The sequence below is a fragment of the Aspergillus campestris genome (assembly GCF_002847485.1).
Source record: "Aspergillus campestris IBT 28561 chromosome Unknown P168scaffold_12, whole genome shotgun sequence".
Lineage (NCBI taxonomy): Eukaryota > Fungi > Ascomycota > Eurotiomycetes > Eurotiales > Aspergillaceae > Aspergillus > Aspergillus campestris.
This window is the reverse complement of record NW_020194347.1, coordinates 187,677-213,795: the sequence shown is the minus strand read 5'-3', so window position 1 is coordinate 213,795 and position 26,119 is coordinate 187,677. Positions and strand designations below refer to the sequence as shown.

At 54.8% G+C, this 26,119-nt stretch overlaps 9 protein-coding genes across 9 annotated transcripts; 5 read left to right on the top strand and 4 right to left on the bottom strand.

Moving 5' to 3' along the window:
* Positions 1–340: 340 nt before the first annotated feature.
* P168DRAFT_58420 (uncharacterized protein) lies at positions 341–753 on the top strand. Its single transcript, XM_024842024.1, has one exon. The coding sequence runs from the start codon at positions 455–457 to the stop codon at positions 668–670; it is 216 nt and encodes a 71-aa protein (XP_024689640.1). The 5' UTR covers positions 341–454; the 3' UTR covers positions 671–753.
* An 811-nt stretch (positions 754–1,564) lies between these two features.
* P168DRAFT_335005 (putative APSES transcription factor Xbp1) lies at positions 1,565–3,726 on the top strand (the record flags this gene model as incomplete). The annotated part of the gene is made up of 4 exons (XM_024841704.1): positions 1,565–2,148; positions 2,221–2,336; positions 2,388–2,472; positions 2,540–3,726. Exons 1-4 carry the CDS (start codon positions 1,746–1,748, stop codon positions 3,724–3,726), a joined length of 1,791 nt encoding a protein of 596 aa, XP_024689639.1. The 5' UTR covers positions 1,565–1,745.
* Positions 3,727–4,340: 614 nt separating this feature from the next.
* Positions 4,341–9,809, bottom strand: P168DRAFT_329798 (DNA topoisomerase 2). Its single transcript, XM_024841508.1, has 3 exons — positions 9,530–9,809; positions 9,145–9,477; positions 4,341–9,071 (listed from the first exon to the last, which is right to left on the bottom strand). Exons 1-3 carry the CDS (start codon positions 9,602–9,604, stop codon positions 4,431–4,433), a joined length of 5,049 nt encoding a protein of 1,682 aa, XP_024689638.1. The 5' UTR covers positions 9,605–9,809; the 3' UTR covers positions 4,341–4,430.
* A 2,077-nt stretch (positions 9,810–11,886) lies between these two features.
* P168DRAFT_274645 (putative GTPase activating protein (Evi5)) lies at positions 11,887–14,710 on the top strand (the record flags this gene model as incomplete). Its single annotated transcript, XM_024835443.1, has 4 exons — positions 11,887–12,186; positions 12,238–12,845; positions 12,897–13,253; positions 13,300–14,710. 4 exons carry the CDS (start codon positions 11,887–11,889, stop codon positions 14,708–14,710), a joined length of 2,676 nt encoding a protein of 891 aa, XP_024689637.1.
* Positions 14,711–14,885: 175 nt separating this feature from the next.
* P168DRAFT_329796 (uncharacterized protein) lies at positions 14,886–15,572 on the bottom strand. The gene is made up of 3 exons (XM_024841507.1): positions 15,470–15,572; positions 15,215–15,326; positions 14,886–15,114 (listed from the first exon to the last, which is right to left on the bottom strand). Exons 1-3 carry the CDS (start codon positions 15,524–15,526, stop codon positions 14,927–14,929), a joined length of 357 nt encoding a protein of 118 aa, XP_024689636.1. The 5' UTR covers positions 15,527–15,572; the 3' UTR covers positions 14,886–14,926.
* Positions 15,573–16,209: 637 nt separating this feature from the next.
* P168DRAFT_334994 (ferric reductase family protein) lies at positions 16,210–18,741 on the top strand. Its single transcript, XM_024841703.1, has 2 exons — positions 16,210–17,579; positions 17,637–18,741. Exons 1-2 carry the CDS (start codon positions 16,502–16,504, stop codon positions 18,551–18,553), a joined length of 1,995 nt encoding a protein of 664 aa, XP_024689635.1. The 5' UTR covers positions 16,210–16,501; the 3' UTR covers positions 18,554–18,741.
* Positions 18,703–21,269, bottom strand: P168DRAFT_274642 (glycoside hydrolase family 92 protein; the record flags this gene model as incomplete). The annotated part of the gene is made up of 5 exons (XM_024835442.1): positions 18,703–19,282; positions 19,356–20,039; positions 20,087–20,901; positions 20,949–21,091; positions 21,140–21,269. The coding sequence occupies 5 exons, from the start codon at positions 21,267–21,269 to the stop codon at positions 18,703–18,705; spliced, it is 2,352 nt and encodes a 783-aa protein (XP_024689634.1).
* A 544-nt stretch (positions 21,270–21,813) lies between these two features.
* P168DRAFT_321465 (PHD finger protein) lies at positions 21,814–22,718 on the bottom strand (the record flags this gene model as incomplete). The annotated part of the gene is made up of 2 exons (XM_024840471.1): positions 21,814–22,505; positions 22,571–22,718. The coding sequence occupies 2 exons, from the start codon at positions 22,716–22,718 to the stop codon at positions 21,814–21,816; spliced, it is 840 nt and encodes a 279-aa protein (XP_024689633.1).
* Positions 22,719–23,048: 330 nt separating this feature from the next.
* On the top strand, positions 23,049–25,512 carry P168DRAFT_274640 (Zn(II)2Cys6 transcription factor domain-containing protein). The gene is made up of 5 exons (XM_024835441.1): positions 23,049–23,244; positions 23,311–23,475; positions 23,536–24,005; positions 24,058–24,522; positions 24,579–25,512. The coding sequence occupies exons 1-5, from the start codon at positions 23,188–23,190 to the stop codon at positions 25,486–25,488; spliced, it is 2,067 nt and encodes a 688-aa protein (XP_024689632.1). The 5' UTR covers positions 23,049–23,187; the 3' UTR covers positions 25,489–25,512.
* The last annotated feature ends 607 nt before the right edge of the window (positions 25,513–26,119 follow it).

Genomic DNA, 26,119 nt, shown 5'->3' with positions numbered 1-26,119 from the left:
AATTATCCCCATTTCGCCATGTCTGCTTCAGCCAAGACTGACGAAAGAAATTGGAAAAAAAAAATAAAACAAAAGGAAAGAAATAAAAAAAAAGAGAGAGAGAGAGAAAAGAAAACTCTTGCACAACTGCCTGAATCAGGACTCGTTGGTTGGTCGCAACCGCAATCTCCCGTCATACAGGAAGAAAATATCCTGCAGCTTTCCGAAGGTCTCAGACCTCCCTAATCATCGCCTCGCGGAGCCATTCTCGTTGTATCTCTCCTGCTCATTGGCTCTCCATCTCTGAGGAGTTATCCTCCGTGGTTCCCGCCTGAAGTCGAGTTCACGGATATCAATAGGTATCCGCTAGGGAAGGGCTACCTGATCCGGGAGAATGGAACCTACCGAAACGACCTTGGGTAGATAGGGTCAGCGCATTGCGAAACAATGGCTGTCGATAGCCTCTCAAATATCCATGGTTGCTCCAGTCATCCCCTTTGGGCGTAGACCGCCGTCGGCCTTCTGTTTGCAAAAAAAGAAAGCCAAGAGACACGGGTTTCAACCACGACAACGCGGGCCAGACGTGACCTTCCACATGGGTGCTGGGTGCTTGGGTAGCCCTGAAACCTGGGTCCCGCCATGTCTCGTCTCGTCGCTTTGGGTCTGCGTCATCTCTTCTTGTCTTGGGTAGCTGCAGAAGGGGGAATGTGGAACGAATGGAGAACTCGAAGATCCGGTCCGCATAGGAGAGCAACTTTGTCCACCCCGCGAAGGAAAGAATGATGCCCGGCGAATGGAACCCAAATGTGTGAGCATTCACCTCCACCACTTCTTGTTGATGAGAGTTCTTGTTGCAAATGGTCGGGTGTGTCCCGGTTATACTGGTCTCCAATCAGCCGTCGACGGGGTATGGCAAAGCCTGGACTCGCGCAGATAACTTGGAGACCAGCGTGATGGGTGTGCCTCGTGATGTTGTTTTTCTTTCCCTTCGTTTTCTCTTGCCTTGCCACTGTTCAAGGACCGGTGAGGAGGGAAAATGGCATATGTCGGGGAGGAGTGTACCCCCCCTATCCAAGACATTCCACCCAACTGGATCTGATCCAGTCGTGGCCTTGGGTTCACCGCTCCCATTTCCCTCTATCCCTCCATTTTCTTCTGTTTAGGGTGATGCCTCGAGCTGAGATTGCATACCGCCGAACTAGGAAGGACAAACAGAGAGGTGTGGCCATTTGAGCGACTTTGATGATCAGATGCTGTCACGTATCGTATCCACTTCGAACCGGACCTGTGCCAAATAGATCTACCTCCTGTTATGATAAAGGAGGTGACGGTTGCTCTCGTAGATCTCCATATCACTCCCAAACTATTTGAGACCTTCCTTTCTGGCATGTCTGCCGTACCCACCTCTCACATCTTTATCTTCTGCTTGCTCCCTTGTCTGTCTTATCTTGTCTGCCTGTCTGTCTTATCTTGTCTGCCTGTCTGTCTTGTCTTATTCGGTCATTGTCTGCTTAAAGACATTCTCCAGGGCTTCTAGAATCTCCTTCCTTCCTTTCTACATGTCTTAGGATCGACCGGGTGATCTCTTAGCCTCATCGTCTTTGTCTGTCCGAGATCAAATACGCCGTCGTCTGCCAGGGCCTTGGTTTTTCTTTTCTGGGATATATCACCATCCTTGACTGGACGAGAAATCGAAGAGACATCGTCACAGCAAGAGACAGACTCAAACAAGACCCATCTAGGATAAACCCCAGTGTGTGTATGCGATGGCATCCATAAAATCCCTCCTCAACCCTCTTCCTTTCCCAGAGCGAGACCGAGAGCGAGAGCGAGACCGGTTCTCCCTCCCAAATCAATCATCATCATCATCATCTCCCAACACATCCAGTCCTCTATCTCTAGTCTCACGACCTCCGATCCCAGTCCCCCTCCCAATCCACCGCCCCAGAAAACCAAAAATGGCCAAAGACGCCCCCATCTTCAACCGCGGCCGAGTCAGAGGCGAGTGTCGCTTTGCGCCGTGCGAGCGTCGAGACGCCGAGCTGTCGAAACTGCACCGTGAATTCCAGATCCATCCCATGAGTGATATTGCGGAGTTTCCGAGGCATATTCCTTATAATAGTGATAAGAAGTCCTTTCAGGAGAAGACTGGACGGGGGGGTTTTGAAGGTAGTTACCCTCTCTCTGTTTTTTATCTATTTATTTTCTTGATGGGAATGATGGGACTAATGGTTTATTTAGTCTTTCAATATACGTTTAAGATACCAGGGCAGGATAAGCCGTGGACGGTTATGTGGGATTATAATATCGGTTTAGTTCGGACGACGCATTTGTTCAAATGTTTGGACTACTCCAAGGTACATACCTACATCCCCCCAATCCACGTTGAATATACTAACGAATAACAGACCACCCCCGCCAAAGTCCTCAACGCAAACCCCGGCCTACGCGAAATCTGCCACAGCATCACAGGCGGAGCCCTCGCCGCACAAGGTACCCCCCTCCTTCCCTTCTCCCCTTTCTCTTTCCCCTCCTCATATCATGCTAACTCTCTTTAAAGGATACTGGATGCCCTACACAGCAGCAAGAGCCATAGCAGCAACCTTCTGCTGGAAGATCCGCTACGCACTAACACCTCTCTTCGGCGTGGACTTTCCGAACGACTGTATCCATCCGGATAATCGGAACCAGTTCGGGAGGATGATCATCCTCCCGCAGGTTATCCAGATGGCGACTCGGGAGACGAGCGTTTATAGATGCATGGAGAGGGGCGAGTATGTCTCTTCGCGGATCGAAGGGGGTGTGTATGTCCCGAGTCGGGAGTTGGTGGGCTTTGATAGTCAACCGTACCGGTCTTGTCCGGATGGATCGAATACGAATACCCAGTCTGGGAGGACACCACTCCATCATCATCATGGGTATACTGGCAGGATATACGGTAGAGAGGGAGGGGGAGGCGGAGAGGGAAGGGGAGGGTATCGCTCGTCCCCGGATTACAGCACCGATATCTCGACGACTAGCACCACGGCGAGCACAGCACCGCACAGCTTGTCTGCTAGTCCGCGCAATACATTCACGCCTGTTAATACGCCGCGCAGTCGGGATGGGCTGCAGCAGAGGATTCCCTCGCCGGAGACGCTGTCAACTTGTATGAGGAGGATGTCTGTGCAGCAAAGAGCTATTACTGTTACTACCACCACTACCACTACTAATACTGCTACTACAACCGCCAACTCAGATAGTGGCAGTGAGAGTGATGGTGGGATGGGCTTGTCGCCTGGACATTATAGGCCGATTTGTTCCTCTCTTTCTTCGTCGTCGTCATCCTCCTCTCCCACCTGCTCGCCAACCGCATCATCAACGTCAACATCAACGTCAACACCAACAACAAAAAGCGCAACCACATCCCCACAAGAAGCAAAACAGACAAAACCCAACTACAACACCACATCCATCTCTACATCCAATCCGTCCTCCTCAAAAAGCCATCTACATACAACCCCTCCTCACCCCCCCAATCCACTCTCCCTTGAGATACCGAGAAAACGCAAACCCAGCGCCGCGCTTTTCGCCCGCGAAGTCAAAGCCGCGCACGCCCTGCTCGATCTTCACACAGCTACAGCCAGCGATGATGAGTTTGTGGGGTCGTTGGCTTGTAGGGCTGGGAATGGTGTTGGATGTGGTGCTGGGGGTGGGATTGGGGTTGGGGGGGAGGGCGCGAGGAAGAGGAGGAGGGCTTCGGCTTGATTTTTCCCCCTTTATTTTTCTTTCCTTGAGAATGACTGATTAACTGATATGTTTGGGGATGGATGCTTGCATAGATGATGGTAGGTAGGTAGGTACCCAAAGATAAGTATGGACAGGACAAGGCTGGTTGATAGAAGGAGTTCCCGGCTTTTTATTTCCTTCATTATCTTTATTTCACTTCAGGTTATCTCTTTTGTTCTTCCATACATGTATGTATGCTGTGTCTATTCCCATGTGCTTTACTTTGGTTATTCCATTTCATCTCATCTCAGTTCGGTTCAGTTCGATTCAGTTAGGTAGTTGCTCTTTATGTTTGGTCTCTGGTGGGGTTCTTTTTCATTTCTTTTCATTTCTTCCTTTCTTAAGGCTAGAACTGGATGGTAGATGGATGTTGGATGGATGGATGGCATTGCGTATGGTTATTGGATATCAGGGTTTATATTGTTTTTATTGACTACTTCTCTGTCTCTCTCTCTTCTCTCCCCCCCCCCCCCCCCCCCTTCTTGTTAGAATCATTGAGGAATAGGTAAAGACGTCATCATACGATTGAGATAAAATACGATGACTACGATAATTATGACAACTACACCCGTAACACTCAGATAATTCAGAACCATCCATTGACCTTAACGCCACATACACTGAAATAGAATAGAAAATAGAAAAAGTTCGAGTTCGGACGACTGGATATCACAGATGAAAGCTTACTCGCTCTCATCATCAAAATCATCCGCAGAATCATCCCCCCCATCGTCACTATCATCCTCAATCACATACGTCTTCTTCGCAGCGGCCGTCCGGCGCGCCGGTCGAGCGGCTGCCTGTCGGGCTGGACGGCGCGGGGCGTCCTCCTCTGAGTCCGCGCCCATCTTGCCGGCTGGCGAATCGAGGATGTCGTTGGCCATCGCGTCGATGTCGTCGTCGGAGTCGACTACCTTCTTTTTGGCGCCGGCCTTGGTCTGCTTCGTGGCGTAGGCCTTGGCTGCTGGGGAGAGCGTCGTCTGCTTAGGAGCTGGCTTTGTGGGGGCTGCTGCGTCCTTCTTGGGCCGGCCGCGAGTCTTGGCTGCCGTTGCCTTGGGCGCTGCGGCTGCCTTGCCTCGAGGGGCCGGTTTGGCCTTGGCTGCTGGCTTCGCTGCCACTACTGGGTCCTCGTCGTCGTCGTCGTCGTCGTCGTCGTCCTCGTCAGCGGTCGCCGGCTTCTCCTTGGACTTGACCTGCAGGGCCCGGCGCGGCGAGTTCTGCGGGATCAACTTGCTGTAGTCAGTCTCGTCGGGATCGAAATCGGCCGACCGTTTGGCGGTCCGCGAGTTCGTGCCCAACGCCGGGCTGTTGCCGGCGTGGGGTCGCTCCGAGAACAGTTCGCGCGACTCGGACGAGGCGTCGTTGCCCCCGATGCCCTTGACCATCTTGCTGACATCTCCTAGCAGATCATCCCCATCGTCGCTGTCGGAATCGTCCAGCTCGGTGATCTTGGCGGGTTTGCGGGCGGCACGCGACGGCAGTGCGGCCGGTCGGGTCGCCTCTTCCTTGGCGATCTCCATAAAATCATCGTCGTCCAGCGAGTCGTCATCCTCATCCTTGGGCTTGGCCGTGGCCTTACCCTTGGCGGCGGGTTTGGCGGCGGGTTTTGGTGCGGCACGACTTTTCTTGGGCATAACCTCTTCCACGTCAGACATGTCAACATCCGGGTCCCCGTCCTCCTCCTTCGGTTTGGCAGCCGGTTTCAAATAGTTCATCAGGCCACCCTTGGGCTCCGCCTTCTTCGCGGCGGCGGCCTTCTTCGGCTTGGGTGCGGCAAAATCTTCATCATCCGGGTCATCGCCGGCGACCGCCTTGCGCTTACGCGCTGCCGGTTTGCCGCGGCCCACGGCGGTCATGAGCTTGGACGAGGTGCGACGGTCCAGGTTGGCCACCTTGCGCTGGCGACGGTATTCGTCGTCGAGCTGGAAGCGCCATTCGTTGATGAAGGCGTCGAGATCCTCGCGCCAGATGTCCTCCTTGGTTCGCTTGATTAGGACGTCGATCTCGACCTCCTTGTCCCCGATCTGGCGGCGGAGACGTTCGACGCGTTCCTGGGTCAGCGACCAGATGGCCATGCCGAGCAGGTAGTCGTAGGCGCCGGGGGAGATGTCGCCGGACTCCTCGGCATCGTCGGCGGGCTCTTCCTCGTCCTCCAAGGCGGGCTCGGTCTCGCCGGCCTTGACGGCATCGGCAACCTTGGGGATTTGCTTGAATCCCTTGTCCTTCAGCTCTCGGACGAGGACGGCCTTCTTCTTCTTGGAGACGACCAGCTCCCCGTCGATGATCATCTGCACGAAGCGGGCCTGGTTGGTCAGCTTGTCGAGCTCCCGCTGCAGCTCCGCGAGCTGGTGCTGCTTGCGGCGCTCGTAGAACTTCAGGCGCACGGCGTAGAACTCCTTGAGCATGTCCTCGACGGTGGTGTATTTGGTCAGGCGGCCCTCGGGGTCAAAGGCCACCAGGTTGGTGGTGGCGATGGTCTTGGTCAGCTTGAACTTGTCCTCGTAATCCTCGGGCTTGATCTTGGTGTGCTTCTCGTCCATCTGGATGACGAAATGCACCTTGGTGTGGGTGTTGTAGTCCTTGTAGTCCTTGATGAAGGAGGGTGTCTTGTCGGCCTTGATGATGTCCTCAAGCTTGTCCTTGAAGTCCTGCGTCCACGAGCGGATGGGCAGCTCGGTGATCTCCACCTCCTTCTCGCCGCTCTCCCGGATAATGCCGCTGAACTTGTAGCGGTCCCCGCCAAGGGCGTGGACCTCGCCGGTGAAGCCGCGGAACCACGGCTGCATCGTCTGGACTTCCTCGCCGTCCATCAACCGCCGCAGATTGGCGACGACGTCTTCCGGGTTGTAGTTGGGAATGGAGGTGCTCCAGCCCGTGCCAATGCCGTCGGCGCCATTGATGAGAATCATGGGCACGACGGGCACGTAAGTCTCGGGCTCGATCTTCGCCCCGTCGTCCTCGTTGTAGGTGAGCAGGGGGTCGTCAGCCGCGTGGAAGACGCGCCGCGCGAAGGGGGACAAGCGCGTGTAGATGTAACGCGCGCTGGCGCAGTCGGAGCCACCCTGCAGTCGGCTACCGAAGTTACCACTGGGCTCCAGGCAGTTGACGTTGTTGGAGCCGACGAAGGTCTGGGCGAGGCCGACGATGGTCTGCTGCAGCGAGCCCTCGCCGTGCTGGTAGGCGGTCTGGCCCGAGACGTAACCGGCCAACTCGACGACCTTCATGTCCTTGCGCAGGTTGCGGCGGAAGCAGGTGTAGAGCACCTTGCGCTGACCGGGCTTCAGGCCGTCGACGACCGAGGGGATGGAGCGCATGTTGTCGGCCATGCTGAAGAGGATCAGCTCCTTGTTGATGAAGTCGGTGTAGGAGATCTTGTCGACGCTGTGGTCGAGGAAGGTGCCGGGGCGGAACTGGCGCAGCCACTCCTTGCGCTCGTCGGCCTTCTTCTTGGAGAAGGCGAGCTCGATGAGCTGGGACTCGTTGTCCTGCATGGTGTGGAACTCCTTGAGGTGGCGGTCGAGGTCGCGGAAGTAGACCTGGGCGTCCTCGGTGGTGCTGGTTCCCAGACCCTTGTAGTACTTGTGGTCCCAGCCGCGCTCGTGGGCGTGGGTCTCGCGCCAGTTCTCGTACTCGGGGATGGTGAAGAAGGAGCGCTGCTTGGTGGGGTTCTTGGGGTCGCCCTTCCAGACCTTGACGATCGGGGTGATGAACTCGATGAGGAACTCGGGGATCTTGAGCAGGCTGGGGAACTGGGCCTGCAGGAAGTTGATCAGCAGGCCCTTGATGTGACTGCCATCGTGATCCTGATCGGTCATGATCATCAGGTGTCCGTAGCGGAGGCCGCGGGTCTCGGTGTACTCCTTCTTGTGCTGCAGGCCGATGAAGTTCTTGATGTTCTGGATCTCGGCGTTCTTGGCGATCTGCTCGAAGGAGGCGTCGCGGACGTTGAGCAGCTTACCGCGCAGGGGGAAGACGCCGAAGAGATCGGGACCGACGACGGCGCGGCCGGCCATGGCCAGACCCTTGGCGGAGTCACCTTCGGTCAGGATCAGGGTGCAGTGGTGGCCGTCCTTGGTGCCGGCGCGGTTCGCGTCGGTCAGCTTGGGGTTGTTCATGCGCGAGCGGCGGCCGGTGTCGCCCTTCTTCAGCATCTGGTCGGCCTTCTGCTGGGCGAAGTGGAGGATGTTGGACATAACCTCGGTCTTGAGAACCTTGCGGTAGAAGTCCTCCTCGAGCGGGCACTTGCTGCCGAACTGCGAGGCCTTGGTGGTCAGCTGCTCCTTGGTCTGGGAGGTGAAGGCGGGGTTGACGATGAGGCAGTTGACGAAGATGAAGATGTGGTTCCGGATCTGCGCTGTCTTTAGGGTGGCACCGTTCTTGTTCCGCTTCTTGACCTGGTCGGCGAGGCGGTTGCAGATCTGGTCGGCGATGTAGTTGACGTGGGTGCCGCCGGAGGTGGTGGCGATGGAGTTGACGAAGGAGACCTGGTGGAAGGCGCCGTCGGAGACGGTGAAGCCGACCTCCCAGTGGGGGTCCGGGCTGCAGGTGATGATCTCGTCCTTGGGGGCGGGGCCGTCGTCGCCGCGTTCGCGGCGGATGGCCTTGGTGTACATCTCCATGTATTTCTTGAAGTTGCGGATGGGGATGCGGGAGCCGTTGAGCTTGACGGCGACCTTGGTGGTGCCCGCCAGATCGTAGACGCGACGCTTGACGAGGGCCTCGAAGTCGTCGTCCATGCCGTCCATGCCGAACTTGGCGTAGTCGGGCTTGAAGGTGACCTTGGTGTAGTCCTCGCCCTTGGAGGCGTCGGTGATCTTGGCCTTGCCCATCTTGGTCATGTTGTCGGTCCAGGTCTGGCGGTACTTCTTCTTCTGGGAGGTGTCCTGGGTCTCGATGCTGAACTCGGTGGAGAAGACGTTACAGAGCTTGGCGCCGAAACCGTTGCGGCCACCGGTGACCTTCTGCTGGGTATCATCGTAGTTGGAGGAGGTGAGGAGGTGGCCGAAGATCAGCTCGGGGACGTGGATCTTCTCCTTGACGTGCATCTCGATGGGGATACCTTTGCCGTTGTTCCACACACTGATCTCGCCGGAGGCGCGGTCGACGGTGACGCGGATCTCGTCCATGTTCTTGTCGTTCTGACGGTTATCGGCGGCGTTGACGACGATCTCGTCGAAGATCTTGTAGAGACCGGGGACGAAGGAGACGGTGCGGTACTCCATGCCTTCGGTCTCGGTACTGTAGACCCACATCTGCTGCTCGGTCCGCTCGGTGGAACCGATGTATGTGTCGGGACGTTTGATGATGTGTTCTAGTTGGGTGAGCTAGCAATTGTTAGTACACCGATTTATGGTGGGGGGGCTGACAGGGGGCGGGGAAGGAGAACATGGAACATACTTTCTGGTACTTCTCTGTTGCGTCGGTTCCCTTGGCCGCGGAGGCTTTGGGGGGTTCATCAGCGGCGTCATCGATGAAAGATTCATTTTCGACGTCGGCGAGGGGTTTGGAGCCGGCCTTCTTGGTTGCGGCACCCTTGGTGGCCTTCTTCGGGGGGGTATGCGACATGACGGAATCGTCTTCGAAGTTGTCGCCGGAGTCGTCGTCGCTATCGAGATTGACGGCTTTCTTCGCGGCGGCACCTTTGCCTTTCGCGGTGAGCGTGGTCTGGGTCTTTTTGGGAGCGGCCTTTTTGGGGGCAGCTTTCTTGGGGGCCGCCTTTGCCTTGGGTTTCTGGGGTTGTTAGGGAGGAGTTTCAAGATTTTTGAGATGGCGCGAGACGTACTGGGGCAGGTTCCGGGACGAAGTCGGAACTTCCCTCGTCGTCGAAGACGGATTCCACCATGGAGTCGTCGGACATGGTGAGAGATGGAGGGTGAAAGGAATTCAAACAAAGAAAAGGATGGCGGGAGTTGGCGGGGACAAAGCGACAAGCGCAGGAACGGGGATCCCGACCAGAGGGTCAACCTCTGGGGAAAGGGATCGAAAGAAAAGATATTAAAAAAAAAGATACAGAAGGAAGCGAAAGAATTGGCGAGAGAACGCCCGGGAGGATGGTGGTGGAGGGGCGAGGGGCTGCGGAGGTGAGGTTGTTGACGCGACTTGATGGATAAAGAAAGAGATCAGGAAATTGCCGCTGTAGAAAGGTTGATCCGGTCCGGAGACACAGGCTAAGCCAGAACAGGAAATGTCTAAACATGTCGTCCGGATTAGGCAAGTCGGAAACAAACAAACAAACACGTCTTTTCATGACTACGGAGTATGGAGTGTACAAAGTACCTTGTCCAAAGGTCTACTATATTTACTTTATAATCCTAATATCTCTAGTGTAAGATATCTTCTATTGTCCCGCAACACTGTTTATTCTTGGAGTGAGCGTTCATTGAGGATGACTTGAGAACGGTTGTTATGGGCTGATATGGTGACTATGTACGGAGTACTCCGTATACTGTCAGATCTCTCAAGCAGGTAGTGTACTTTTAATCAATATATACAACAGTGAGCTGTAGAAAGGTGCGATATGGATCGTCTATTTGTTGGTTCTCCTGAAAGTAGTATCCTGTTCGTTGTCACCTGACTGGAATTTGATTCTCTTTGGGCTAGTACGACTTGAAGTATGTAGGAGATTGTTCATTAAGTAGCTATATCTAATGATTTATAGAACGGAGAACCAAGTCAAGCTACATCTTCATATCAGCTGTCAAGATATCGTATTCATCAGTTTAGTGGAGAAATGGTTCGTATCGGTTACAAGTATGACCCTCTTCCCGATCTTCTATTCTATACGAAGTTGAAGTCGCTACCTATGTACATGTCCAGTCATGGATTGAATACGAGAATGAGAATGACCAAATTAGTCTCGCTTATGATATAGACCTAAGCCACTACCCAGCAGTATTGGTCTATGATACCCTTTTGGCCGAGGGGTCTAGTGGCCGCTCGGGTAGTCCTATCTCACGCTATACAGTACCATGTCTATATTGACTGATCACCACGCCACAAGTCACATATAGTCAGTCCTCGTATACTCTTGGTTCTCATCATTCTCTGACTCTATTATAGGTCTACATAATATATGCAATATATCTCTCTATGATATATACAATATATATACGGTTCTGTATAGATATTGTATATCACATAGATACTGAAGGAGGGGATACCAGACGTACGGTAATTTACCAACTGACCAATTAGAGGTCACTCTGTACGATTGTGGCCAATCACAATCAAGAAAAGTAAATCTCCGACACGGGTGAAACGCGTAAATAACAGCGATTCAGGGGCAGAATCCCTACAAGAAATAGACAGATCTGGACCTCGGGAGAATCGTGGATCATCCTCAACGACCCCTCCAGGGACGAAAAGGCACGACCTTTTCTCACCGCATCCTCCACTTGAAGATCAGACGGAAAATGGAGTCCGTATGGACAGGCTAAGAGACTAGGAAGACGCGTGATCTCCATGACGATCTGTCACGACGCAAGGAATCCCGAGTGCATGCATAAGGACACCGTTGATATCCGGGGTCCAGGATGTGTTCGGAGTAGATTGACTTATAATTATGGCCATAATATCATAATTATAACAGGAAGAAGATTGAAGGAAATATTAGGATCAAGAATCCAGTCCGACTAGTGAGAAAGAAGTATGGATCGTGTGCACTAGAGGATTAGTAGAGGTGGGATTCTCCCTACTAGTCCTTGACCGCCGTTATTCTCCAGTATAATCCAGTATATTTCCAGGAGTCAAAACAACCCGCTTTTCTCCTTTCTCACTCTCACTCTCACCTCATCTCTCACTTCTCTCTCACTTCTCTCTCAATCTTCCCTCTATTTTCTTCTCTCCCTCCCATATCCTTCATTCTCCTCAATCCAAGATTGTCATATCATTGTCTTATCTCTTCCATTCTACTCCATGCTGCACTGGACCCCCTCGCGTCCTGATCATTCCTCACTCCACCCCTCCCCGAGGAATGTGTCATTGATCTGACGGACACAAAATAAACTATACAAATTAAATATACGAAATAACTATACGAAATAACTATACGACATAACTATACAAAAAGAATTGGAAACGAAAGACAGACATACAATGGACAATCCCCACGGGAGACATCTCCCCGCCCAGACCGACTCCATGGTCACCGTCCCCCTGTCGCCCAATTCAGAACGCGCCCGCGAACTCTCCCAGGTCGATCTCGCGCGTCCCGACTGGCAGTCCCAAGACGCCCCTCACACGGCCATCGCCGTCACCGCCCCCTCCGAGTCCGCCCCTGACGACGACGCCAAGACCCTCCTCGAGCCCGTCGCCTACCGGGCCTCCGCCGCCTCCTCCATCCGATCCCGCTCCAGCGACGAGATCCCCCGCAGTGAAGTCGACTGGGAGGAATTGGACCGCACCGAAGAGCAGGAGCCGCGGGGGGACAGCTCCGATGAGGTATGTCTGCAGTCACGAACACAGTATTACTCCCCCATACTAAATAGATAGTCCACCGCCCTCCTCCTGGCCCGCCTGGAGCAGGAAAACAACGCCCTCGCGACCAACCCCAAGTCCGGCATGGCCAACGTCCAGGCCCAATACGCCCAGCGACAGTCCCGCTCTCAGTCCCTGCACCAGATCAAGCGCCTGATCGATGAGGACCCGAACTCCTCCCTGCGCTACTCCCAGCTGGCCCCGCCCCCGATGACTGAACTCGAGTTCTGGGCCGCCCTGGTCGCCGATTACTCGCAAACCGCCCACCGGTTGCCCACCCTGACCACCAACAAGATCCGCGGCGGTGTCCCCGCGCCGTTGCGGGGGGTGGTCTGGCCCAGTTTGGCTGGTGCCCGCGATTCCACCCTTCTGTCCGAATATCAGCGTCTCTGCGGCGAGTCGAGTCCTTATGAGGGGCTCATCGGCAAGGATATCGGTCGTAGCTTTCCCAACGTCGAGATGTTCCGCGATCCCAACGGTGAGGGACAGCAGATGCTGGGACGCGTCTTGAAGTGCTTCAGTCTGTACGACAGCCAGATTGGCTACTGCCAGGGGCTGGGGTTCGTGGTGGGGCCGTTGTTGATGCACATGACTGATGCAGAAGCTTTTTGCGTCTTGGTTCGGTAGGTTCCCCTTCCCTATCAGAACTGACGATGGCGGACTGACAGTATCAGATTGATGGACCACTACGATCTGCGCACATGCTACCTCCCCGACCTATCCGGTCTGCATCTGCATGTCTACCAGTTCCAGAATCTCCTGTCGCGCCTGCGACCCGCGCTCTTCGCCCACCTGGAGGCCCTCAACGTCGAGCCCGTCTACGTCTCCCAGTGGTTCCTGTCCTTCTTCGCCGTGTCGTGTCCCCTCCCCATGCTGCTCCGCATCTACGACGTCATCTTCCTCGAGGGCGCCTGCGAGACGCTCATGCGCGTGGCTCTATCGCTGATGCAGCGCAACGAGAAGCGCATTCTCGCCTGTGCCGAGTTCGAGGATGTCCTACAGCTACTGCTCTCCCGCAGTCTCTGGGATACGTAAGCCACCCAACCATCCTTTGTCTACCCCCACTAATAATCCCAGCTACGCATGCCACGCCGACGACTTCGTCAACGACTTCGTCTCCCTCACATCCCTCGTGACCAAAGAGAGCCTACAGACCCTAGAAGCCAGCTACAACCAATCCCAAGGCGTCCCCACCGGCATCTCCTTCCCCCAGATGCAGGCAGCCGCCTCGCGCTTCCTCGGTCGCTTCTGGGCCGGATCAGGCTCCAGCTCCAGCTCCGTCAAGTCGCTCAACCTCACGCCCAACGCGCCCGCCACACGGGGCAGTATCCTGCGCCGGTCCACCTCCAAGCAGAGCATAACCTCGACTCTCAACTCAGTGGAGTCGTCGTCCGACGCCAGCACAGCCCCAACGGAACTCTCCCCAGAGCCATCCAAGCCACGCGCCAAGTCCGCCATGAACCCGCCCAACCACAAAGACCGCGACCTGCACACGCAAATCGAGGACCTCCTCATGGCCCTCGGCGACCTCCAGCGCCAGCACACAGACCTCACGCGCCAGCTCCAGCAAGAGCGCGAAGAGCGCGAAGAAGACCAAGCCCTGGCCCAATCCATGCTGCAACACGTCAAACAAACAGCCGACGACTCCACAACCGAGCTCGTCCGCAAAGCTGACGAGCGCTTCGCCGCGCGCAAACAATCCGAACCATCCGACCCCCCGCCCCACGGCTCCTCCGCCCTCGACACAAAGCACCAGCTGCGCGACGACCTCGCCCGCTGGAAGGAAATGCACGCCGTCGAAGCAGAGCGCTGCCTCGGCCTCACGCGCCGCATCGACGACCACGAGCGCGAGACTGCCTCCCTGCGCGAAGAGCTCCGCGAAGCCCGCGGCCGCATCCAAGACGGATACCGCGATCGCCAGCGCCTCGAGCGCACCGTGCGCGACCTGCGCAATATGAAGATGTCTACCTCGCGGGGAGACACCCCGCCCGACGTGCTCCAGTCGCCTATCAGCCCCACTTCCCCTAGCGACGGCAGCAAATCCGGTCTGCGCGAGCTGAAACTCGTGCGCAGCAACTCGCAGAGTCAGAAGCGGACTTCGCTCGCTACTAAGCGCAGTAGTACCGGTGCGCGCAGCAGCATGGGCGCTGTGCTGGCTGAGTCCACTGCTACCAACAATAACCGACCCCCCGCCGAGGAGGCCCTCCTCATGGAGCTCGTTACTGCGAAAACAGCAGAAGCCGTCGCCAAGCAGGAGCTGGAAGAAGTCAAGGCGAAGATGGAGGGTCTGCGCCGGATGGTCGGCGGCGCTGCCGCGGGGGGTCTCCTGCAGCAGCAGCAGCCGGCTACGCGGCCGGCGCTGTCCCGGAGCGGGACGACCATCGAGCGGTCGCATAATCGGCGCAGTATGAAGTCTGCTGAGGGGGGTGGATTCTTTGGGTGGGGGCGAAGGGCGGTGTCTGCTCAGGAGGAGCCTGTGGCTAACTAACTGAGTAGTGTTTACTTTGTATTTATTTATGTATGTGATGACGACGATGATGTCTGCTTGTACTGTATTATGTTACCAGTACATATATCAATTCTCCTCCTTCTCCTTCTCCTTCTCCTTCTCACTCCTCAGCTTCCACACATAAAACCCAAGACTAAACACTCCCCCCGCCTACGTACAAAGTACCAAGAGAACAGGCAAAGAAGGAAGCAAAAGTTAAACAAAAGCAGCATACCCCTGCAACCCCCCAATCAACGCAGTCGCAACAGCATTACTCCCCACCCCGCGCTTCGCATACCACACCGCACTCACCCACACGATGGCCACCATGACGGCTGCAATGGCCTTGTGGATGGGCTGCTGCAGGAGGGAGGGGTTTTGGGACCAGGCGTAGTTGAGGAGGGCTTTTCATTCATTAGTATACTTGGATATATTCCATACTTATGTATATATGTTTGGATATATGTGGAATTTGAATTTAGGATGGGTAAGGAGAAGACACACCGTTCATGACGAAAAACCCACTCCCTTGGTACCAGCCTGCTTTGGCGCATGTTGAGGCTAGGTTGGGCAGGGTGGTGAATTTGGGGGTGGATTGCCAGTCTTTTGCTGAGATCTGGTGTTTTTGTTTTCTTAGTGTATAGTTCTCATTTTTGATAGATTATTTGGTAGGTAGTGTAGTATTGTGTAGAGTTGTAGAGATGAGTAGGTATGGAGATAGATATGATGGGATGGGAGAAGGGGATAGGAATGACATACAGTATGGCCTATAGAAACCAGAAGCCAGCCAATGGCGGTTGATTTGAGGGCGGACATTTTCTTTTCTTTTTCTTTCTTGATTATATCGGTTGAGTGTCTGTTGATAGTTGAGGTTGTAGTGAGGTAGATGTAGATGATATGAAGGTACAGGATAGTGAACAACTAGTTATTTAGAGAGAACGCCAAGCCCGAATGCCTCGGTTATGAATTCTCCGCATCTCGCATGGTCTGAGCTTGTAGATCTCGTCATTATTGTTGTAGATGGATGTTTAGGTAGGTTGTAAAGAGTAGGTTATATTTACCCTGCAGGATAAGTAGATATGTAGTACGCGTAGAGCCTGATAGCCTCTGTAACTGTACCCCTGTTGTAAATTTACCACGATTGCCGTTATTTAGGGTACAGGCAGGACAAATGGCCAATTGAGTGTCAGTGGGTTAAGGTACGGTCCCGATCTAGCTGTTTATGATGGATTCTTACTTATTTTACTAGGTCTCGCATATTGTAGTGGTGTATGGAGTAGTGAGGTTGAAACCTGTCTGGCTGTCCTGATAAATGATGGCCGGATTAATATCGGCATCACTCTATTTCGGATTGAGTATGATCAGATGATACGCAGACAGCATGGTACTGGGGATATGATGGATATAATACTGAATGTAATGTTATCAGAGTAATGGAGTCTTATCGATCAAGTGGGGATGTTCCATTTGATATAGAGTATAGAATATAGAATTAGGGCACGCGGATCAGCAGACCACATCACTCCAGTCTCATCCATACTCCGTAAATCCTCCATAAACAACTTAGCATCCGTAGTTTCTCCGTAACAATCCAACTAAAATGATCAATAATTCCCTCGAATAAAATCCAACATCCTGTCATGCACAGATACTTGGCACGCTTGAGCACATTTCTTGCTTGGCATCTCCACCGTATCCACAGTCCTTGAGATTAACCATGAGATTAAATACACCCATCTCCCTCTTCCTCGGTCTTCATTCTTCATTCTTTTCTCAAGTAGTATATAATAAATGATTCGCCGTCACGAACACATCCCCGAGTCTGGCCCCGGGGTCGAACAGCACTGGGGCTACTTCAGTCGCCAGTTGCCCTGTACCGATGATCCAGGGAAATGCGCCTATCTCGACACCGTCTACCACAGTCATGATCTGTCCATGCTCTACAGCGCGATTCTCTGGGCTGTTATTCTTGGGATCGTATTGCTGTGCTTTATAGCACGCTACTGCAACCCTGTCTCTCGCCAAATATCACACCATGTCGACCACGAGAAACAACTCCCAACCCAATCCACCCTCTACCGCACCAAATCCACCCTCAGCGCCCTCTACCACCGCTATCTCCTCCCCGAATCAGCCCTACCGCGCATCTTCGGCCCCACCACCCGCTTCAACGTCCTCCTCCTCGCCATTCTCATCATCTACCTCACAATCTTCACCTTCGTGGGCATCGTCTACCAAACATGGATCTCCCCAACAGGCCCAAACCAACCAGACACCATCCGCGTCGGCTTCGGCCCCTGGGCAGACCGCATCGGCGTGCTCGCCTACGCACTCACCCCTCTCTCCGTCCTGCTCTGCACGCGTGAATCAATCCTCTCCCTCCTCACGGGCATCCCCTACCACCACTTTAACTTCCTCCACCGCTGGCTCGGCTGGATTATCTACATCCAGTCGGTTCTGCATACGCTGGGCTGGACCCTCGTCGAGGGTGAACTCTATCAGCCGCAGCCGACGACCTGGGACGAGTTCGTGCGCCAGCGCTACATCATCTGGGGTATTGTCGCTATGATCTTCTTGTCTTTTATTGTGTTTGGCAGTCTGCAGTGTGTTATCCGTCGGACTGGGTATGAGTTCTTTCGCAAGTCGCATTATGTGCTGGCTATGCTGTATGTGGGCGCTTGCTGGGGACATTGGGAGAAGCTGGCTTGCTGGATGATTGCTTCGCTGGCTGTGTGGGGTACGGATCGGGGTTTGAGGTTATTGCGGACATTAGTCTTGCATCTATCGTCTTCTTCTTCTTCTTCTTCTTCTTCCTCCCCCTCATGGAGACTCCAAATCCCCAAAGCACAGCTCACCCTCTTCACCACAAGTCCCGCAGAGCAACCAACAAACCACCACGAAAAAGAACACGAAAAAGAGAAAGAAGACGAACAAGAATCAGTCGTCAGAATCGACTTCCACCACCCCCACTCAGGCTGGGAAATCGGCCAACATTTCTACCTCTGCTTCCCCGACCTCTCCATCTGGCAATCTCACCCCATGACGCCGGCCTCAGTGCCGGACACCGCATCGGGCGTCTCAACTCAATCACACACGTATCTCATACGTGCCAAATCGGGCCTTACCCGTGCCTTAGCAGCCACCCACTCCCACACCCATACCCAATACCCCAAGCCAGAGTCCGACAGTGGCCCAATGACAACACCCATCATCCTCTCCGGCCCCTACGGCCACGCTATCACAGACGACGACCTCCACTGCACAGACGATATCAACATCTTCTGCGCGGCTGGAGGCACGGGTGTGACATTCGTGCTGCCGCTCTTGCAAGCCATCGTGCTGAATAGCTGGTTTCAAACTCGCAAGAGTATTGTTGAGTTCGTGTGGGTTGTGCGGCATTGTGTGGATGTTAGGTGGATTCAGGCGGAGCTGGATGCTCTGCGCGCTGTTGCGGACCGGTGTGCGCATTTTAGGATTAGGGTTTTTGTTACGAGGGATGTGGAGGGCCTTTCTGGTTCTAGCTCTGACTCTGGTTTTGACTGTGATGATGGGTCTGGGTCTGGGTCTGGGTCTGGCTCGGATGAGCAGTCTCAAGCGTTTGAAATGCGCTGCTTGAGACCGTCTCTGGCTGAACAACCCGTTCACCCTGACCTGGCGCACTACATGCAGGACTTCGTGGAAAGAACGCCCTGCGGCCCTACCCGTGTGTTTGCCAGCGGGCCAGCTGGACTGGTCTCTTCGTTGAGAGGGGCGGTCGCGCAGTGTAATGATGTGGGGAAAGTATGGCAAGGTCAGGAGAGGTATGATGTGCAGCTTGTGCATGATGATCGGTTGGAGTGGTAGTTTTTTTCCTTATAAAATCACTAGATTTGTTGATTCGTGTTTAAACTTGTACTCAATGTAGGGTGGACTGGTAGATCCATGAGATCTACCAGTCTTGATGCTAAGGCTGCTCGTCAAATCTCCACATCTACCAACATCACCTGTTCAAGCTACTCATATTCGCTCAAACTCGGCGGCAAATCCCCCCGCATCGTCCCCCACGCACTCTCCTCCCCACCGACCTCCACCTCCAACACACCCCCCTTCTCGAAAAAGTCATGTCCAATCCAATTCTTCGTCCAGCTCTTCCCATCCCGCTTCACGCTCTGAATGTAGATCTTGTCATAGCTCGGATCGAAGTTCACATTCCGGATAGTAGCCACCTTGCCCGTGATCTTATTCCGCACGCTGACTTCCTTGAAGAACGGTGCTGTGATCAGGTACACGTCTTGTCCGTGGACAGGATACAGGCCCATCATGCTTAGCACTGCGAAGGACCCCATTGCGCCGCCGTCGTCGTTGCCTGGGATCCCCGAGACGGACGTGTTGAATTGGGAGGGGATGTAGGAGTGTGTTTGCTTCGAGGAGAGGGCGGGCCGTCCCGCGTAGTGGAATTGGAAGGTTGTTAGGAAGGCTTGTTCGTCGCCGACGTAGAGGAGGCCGGACTCGTGGAGGAAGGTTAGGCGGGATGTGAATGAGTCTGCGCCGCCAAGGGTTTTGATCAGTGCGCCCATGTCTTGGGGGGCGTAGCTGTGAAGTATTAGCTGGTTGTGCTAGAGGAAGAAGGGGGGGAAAGAAAAAGGGAGGAGATAGAGAAACTAACAAAGTATACAACCAACAGCTCCCTTCGTACGTTTCGTGTCCCTGGGGATTCAGGTAACACGAGGTGAACGACTCGAGAGGGCTGCAAAAGATAGGATCCTGGTACGCCCACGACCCGTTCGCATTCCGCGGCTGGAGAAAGCCCGTAAAGTTCGTGTCCACTCCCTTGATCGCCGATTTCTGATCCTTCTTGAACAGATTCTTCCAGTTGTGCGATCGTTCCGTATACTTCTTATAATCCTCCGTGTGACCCATGCGCTTGGCCATCTCGGCAATGCAGAAATCATTATAAGCATACTCCACCGTCCGCGACACACTTCGTGTGCGCGTACCCCGGCCCACCAAGTCGTTGTCGTGGATCGGGATATACCCCAGAGACTTCCAACTGCGCAAGCCGCCGCGACCTTCGACATCCCAGTTCGAAGGTTCGACCTCGGCATCCTTCACCACGGCCTCGTACGCCGTGTCCCAGTCGACGTTGATGACCTTCTTGAGGTATGCCTCGGCAATTAACACATCCGCGTTCGACCCCCCTTGCGTGTTGCCCTTGCATAGCGACATGCGGCAGTCGGGAAGGTAGCCCTCGTGGCGGTAGATGTCGACCAACGCGCGGATCATCAGGGATTGAGACAGCGGATCCACCAGCGTCAACAGCTGATGGACGCCTCGATACGAGTCCCAGATGCTGCAGAGGTCAGTATCGACATCCGACACGTACAGGATGAAACTTACCAGTAGAAACTGTCGTAGTACGGCTCGTCGCTCTTCCACAGCGGATTCTCTCCCGTGTAGTCCTGCGGGCTGATCATCGTCCTGTACAGGCCACTCCAGAACACCGTCTGCAGGTCAGAGGACACGCCGCTGGCGTCGATGCTGACTGGGCTCAATTTCTCGCGCCACGCCTTTTCTGCTGCGGCCACGGTGCCGTCAAAGTCAAAGTCGGGCTGTTCTTTCTCGGCGTTCGAGCATGCTTGCTTCTCACTCACCAAGCTCACCCCGACACGCGCCAAGATAGGCTTCCCCTTCGCTGGCGCGTTCAGCCGGACAAAAGCCCCAGCCGACCGCGACACCGCGGAACCGTCAATCCTTGTCGTTGTTCGCTCGAGTGTCGGCCCATCTTCGTCCCACGTGCCCACGTCGCGGACCTTGGCGCCCTTGAAATCCGCACAGAAGTACGACTTGTACGTACCCGTCCCGAAGCTGGGGCTGAAGGTCCCGTTCGCGGTGAATCGGCCCGTCGACGGATCCACAGACACCGCACCCTGCGAGCGAGACTTCGGCAGATCCATGAGATCCACCAGGATGACCGGGTTGAGAGCGTTTGTGGCATCGTCAAAAGTGAAGCGGTAGAGAGCCGAGCGGTTGGTCACAGTCATCTCGGCCTGCAGCCCATTGTCTAGTGCGATGCTGAAATAGCCTGGGCGGGCTTTGGGGGATTTCCGATCCCACTTAATGGCTCGATCGGTCTGTTGCCATTTGCAATTGTCGACCTTGTCGTCAGGGCAGCTGGGGTGCACGAAAAGAGGAAAGTTTCCCATCGACGCAGACTGCATCCGTCAGCCTGCTGCTATCAACCTCTGATTCTGGTACGCACACCACCGGTTCCTGAATCATGCATATGGGAAAACCCAATGATGGTGGACCCGTCGGAGGAAAAGCCGCCATGGTTCTCACTGTCGGTGTCTGCGACCGCTTTGGCCATGCCAAAAGGTAGAGTCGCACCCGCGAAGGAGTGGCCTGGAACTTAGTCTATTGTTCAATTTGTAGTCGGAAAATGGAATTTACCACCGTTCGCCGTCCCGATCAGAGGATCAACATAATCAAGCACATCAAATCCAGGCGCGTCGTCTTGAGCATAGACGAGGACGAACGCGTGGGCCGCTATTCCCAGCAGGGCCTTCGAAAACAAAGGCATGTCCGCGAATTGTGAACAACCAACCTCGACAGGTTCCGTTCAATATGATAATACCCAGTACCCTCCCTTCGTCAGGAGATTCGGGCAGTCGGCTCGTTAATATAGGTCCGCCCGGATGTCGGGAAGTGACAAGTCTTAGCCCCAGCAGTCAGGAATCAGTCAATATTTAAGCAGACTCGGGCGAAGGTTTGATCGGCCAGTGACCGTCAATCAGAATGCCTACGTTTAGACTAGAGTCCCGTGAGTAGGCGGCATTGGCCGTGTCCAGGTGGGCATGAGGATTCAACAAGTGGGGAAGCCGGGCAAGGCGATGCGTCCCACCAGGATTTATGGTTGGTGACGTTGTCGGGGGTGTAACACCTTTAGTAGGGTTGGATAATTTCCGCCCCCTCTTTCTGACCGTGTCTGCATGGGTATATTTGCTGACCCTTGTCAACATCCCAGTCAGGCGCATTCCCGGCATGTCGGGCCTAAGATTCTCCTTCTCCGTTCCTAGGAATCCGCCGACGCGATCCAGCCCGGACATTGCGGGGAATTTCCGAGCTTAGAAGAATTCTGTTACGATCCGGTCCCAGGACTTTCCACTCGTATCTGGCGCGGATCGGGGTAGAATAGGTGGGATGTGCGAGATGGCGGGGTTGACGATCGGCTCCCGCGACGGGGGCTGGGCGCCAGCCGACGATCTCAGATGGGTGACCTGGCTTCGCAGAGCAGCATTCTCCTGGCGGAGCTCGTACGCCTCCTGCTGCAGGGAAGACTGACTCTCGAGATCCGTCATCATGGATTCTAATTTCAACAAGAGCTCGGGTCTAAAGTCCTGGTCGGCGGGAAAGCCACCATATTCAACCAGGAAATCCCGAGCCCGAAAGGCCCCCGGGGATGGAATCCCGGGAATGCGTTCCGATTCCGGGGAGGATCGTAGGCTCCTCTGTGTCCCCGGCCACTTCAACGAGGCACTCGGGGTTCGACCAGACGGACTTGCTCCTTTGCTGAGTCCCACCCCACTGGGCGTGCTGGCAGGGGAGACATTAGACGATACCTCCGGCGGGTCAAATCGCGGAGGATCTTGATCCCATTGCTTCTCTTTACAGGACGGGCAGAACAACGGGGACCCCGGAGACATGATCTCTGCCGGAAGACAGGATGCATGGTACGATCGACAGCACGTCTCGCACAACAATAGATTACCAGGCGTGCGGCATTCCGAGCAAACCACATTGTGGGGTCGTCCCGCATCTGTCAGAGTTAGCCAGATCTGATGGATTTCTTATCTACGGAGTATCAAACCAGCAAGCACTTACGCAGCCATTCCTCATAGATGCGACCTTTGTCCCATTGCGAAAGCGACCCAATACCGGTCATCTCCCGACGGAATTGATCAGTCGATCGGGTCAGTCTCGTCGGTCGGGTCTGACCAGCAGACGAACCATGCGGGAATGAACGAAGCATGATGACGATGGCGATCGGGGGGAACCAGACCCGTCATCAAGATCTCCCGACAACCGACGAACGCTTGAATTGCTCGGATTGAGATCGAGAGTAGAGAGATGACAGAAGAAAGAAATGATCGGCATGAAACCATCGGGAGAAACAATGATCCGTCAGGCCGAGACAAGGCCGCCGTCAGGCCGACATCAGGCCGAACATGGCATCCATGACGAGATGCCAAGACGGGACAAATTCCTCGACTCGTGACATTCTCTACCCCAACTGGATATCACAGACATCATATTGATTGAGTTCCTCGATTCTTCTTTCTTGAGACTACGCTAGAACCTCTCCATGTTGACTGTCTTCACCGTGGCATCCCGGTGAGACCATGGTCTGCAGTAGGTCTCTCACAGGAAGAACATCCACCACCTCTCTCTCTCTCTCTCTGTCTCCCCGCAATCTGTAACGCCCCACCGCTGTGGAAACCATGCCCGGAGTCCCTTCCAACAAGGCGTGTGAGCGGTGTAAGAAGAGACACCTGAAGGTAGTTTACGACCCCGTTTCATGACTGTCGACCAGGTAGAACGACCTCGGAACTGACCGGAATTAGTGTGACGAGACCCGTCCGCGGTGTCAACGCTGCATCAATGCCGGGGTGGAATGCCCGGGTTATGTTCAGACACGCAAATTTATAGACCAGGGCGCCTCGGTCCGGCGGCGTTATGCCCCGTATCGGGATCATCCCAAGTCGAATAGTGTCAAGCCGCATGATCCCGTATGTTTGATCTTCGATGTGCCCCGTGGCCGTGGAGAAGAATGATACTCATGTCCGTAGCCATCGGGTGACCACGGGTTCGCCCAAAATGAGGAACAGCACCCCATTCAGCCGCCGGAGATCGGCTTGTCGGTATCGACTACCTGGGGGTCCGAGACGACACAGTCGGGGCCGCCATCCCCCATGCCGAATGCGAGCTTGAACTCCGCGATCGTACCGGAAGAGCCGGTGCTCCAACCTAGGGTTGAGGCCACCTCGAGCATCGCCAGTCCGGAGCAGCAGCAGAGCGGGTCCAACCACAATGTCTCCCAGCCCTCTTCAGGGCAGAGTCATACGGCAGAGATGACGACCTCTCTCAGCGGGCCCCAGGAGATCCGACCACCCCCCAATCCCAGGCTCGGGTCTTACGAGAGCCCGTCCATGCGGAGTGATCGGGAAGACTTCCAGGACATCTTCTCGGAACTCATGACCGGGACCGAACATGAACTGTCCTTTCTTATTCGGCATTACTCAGATACTGTGGGACCATGGTCAGTGTGCCCTTCTCCCCCGACTCCCATGCCCAGCTCTAACCCAGTCCAGGCTCGACCTGGCGGACTCGGGGAATTTCTTCGCCGCGTATGTCCCCATTCGTGCGATCAATGAGCCATTTCTGCGGTACTCAGTCGCCGCCCTGGCCGCCAAACACCTCGGCCGGGTGAAAGGCCAAACGCTCTCGGCCGCGGGGGGCTTGTTTTCAAGTCCGGCGACCATGGAGGTCTACCCGAATTCAGAGCAGGTCGACTGGACTCTCAAGGCCGCCAATTATTTCTATCTCGCCGTCACCACCATGAACTCCCACATCGTCGATCAGTACACGTTTGTCTCCAGCTCGGCCGTGTTAGAATCCCCGATCGCCATCGTCAATCGCTGGCTGACCGCGCAGACCAAGGCCACCCAGCCCCTCGAGCCCGGTGCGTTCTGGAGGATGACGGAGAACCTGGTGGCGGCGGCAGCGATCCTAACGATGTACCGGTTGATCGATGAATCCGCGCTGAATTGGCAATCGTGCGTTGTTCAAAGACCCCAACTTCTTCCAAATTTCCAGTACTAACCCTTCGCAGACACCTTGACGGCATCCAGACTTTGTACGACTACCTACTAGGCCTATGCAGCAACGGGTCCGAACCCGCACGATTCAGCCACGGCATCGCAGCAGCGTTCTGGAACTTCTCACGCCAGGACTACCAAGCCTCCTACTACAACCGCCTCCCCTCCCACTTCGACCCCGCCAACCTACCCCTCTGGCGCGCCGCCGGAATCGCCGTCGGCCCCGACGGCAGCCTGGAGCTCCTCCCGCCCTCTGACCCCGCCTCGCACCGCGAAGACACCGCCGCCAACACGCTCACCTGGCTCCTCTGCAAAGTAGTCAACTTCCTCGCCGAGTCCAAGAAGTCCCAAATGGAGCAGTTCATGGCGCCCCTCGCCGACGAGACCTCCCCGTCCTGCCCCTCCCCGCACTCCTACCCCACAACCTCCACCTGGCTCCGCCTCTCCTTCGACCTACAAACCTGGTTCGAGAACGTCCCCGAGACATTCCGCCCCAGCGTCCGCCTCGAAACCAAGACGAACACCGACATGCCCTTCCCTGAGATCTTCTACGGCCTGACCACCTGCGCCTCCGCCATGCAGCAGTACCACTTCGGCCGGCTGGGCCTGTCGCTCAACCGCCCCGCCGACGCAGTCACAGGCCTTAGCACCGCCTTCGACCGTCTGCAAGGGTACCGCGAGCTGACCAAGGAAGTCGACTACCGGTGTAAGGAGATCGCGGGGATTGCACTGGCCCGGCCGGGCGGCGGGGCCCGCATCTACATGATCCCCCTGCTGTTCGCCATTGGGCAGTGCTTTGAGGGCGCCCAGGAGCGCCAGATTATTGGGGATTTGCTCCGTGGTGTCGAGGCTGATATGGGCTGGGCGACTCAGGTGCAGATCGAGCGGTTGCAGGCGTTGTGGGCGCAGCGGCAGCTTGTATAATTACATATAATAGAGTTTTTTAATTGGCACTACTTATTCATCAACCATCGCCAGGGCCACGATCGGCTCATACCCTGATTCTGTATTCATGTACTGATCGGTAGATGCTGTCTGAGAAGAATTGATCATATTACTAGTTACCTTACATGACTATATCTAGAGTCGCATTATAGAAAGAGGAGTTAGGGTTAGTAACAGACTCGGCGGTTTTGTCGCTGGCCTGCATATCACTTAACAGTGCATTTTCTTTTCTTTTCTATTATCATTGTATGTCTTCTTATTGCCGATGATTTATTTTGAATTATTTTTATTTTCTTATTATTTTTATTTTATTTCATCTTATCTTGGTTCCCTTTGTTCGCTAATGAACCAACCCAAGACAAAGTTATGATGACACCGCCAAGCGTGGCAGTGCCCGCGTCCGACCATCCAAACCCTATAGATCCACTCAACGGCGATAGTATAGATATGGAACATGACATACTTCCGGCGACTTATCAATCTGCCGATTATGGCTGAGCATTGAGAAAGAAGACCCATGATGTCACGGCATTGTGGTTATCTATTGTAGAAAGCAGCACCCATTTAAAGGATCATGCGGTCTAATGACCCATAAACCTTGTAATAATCT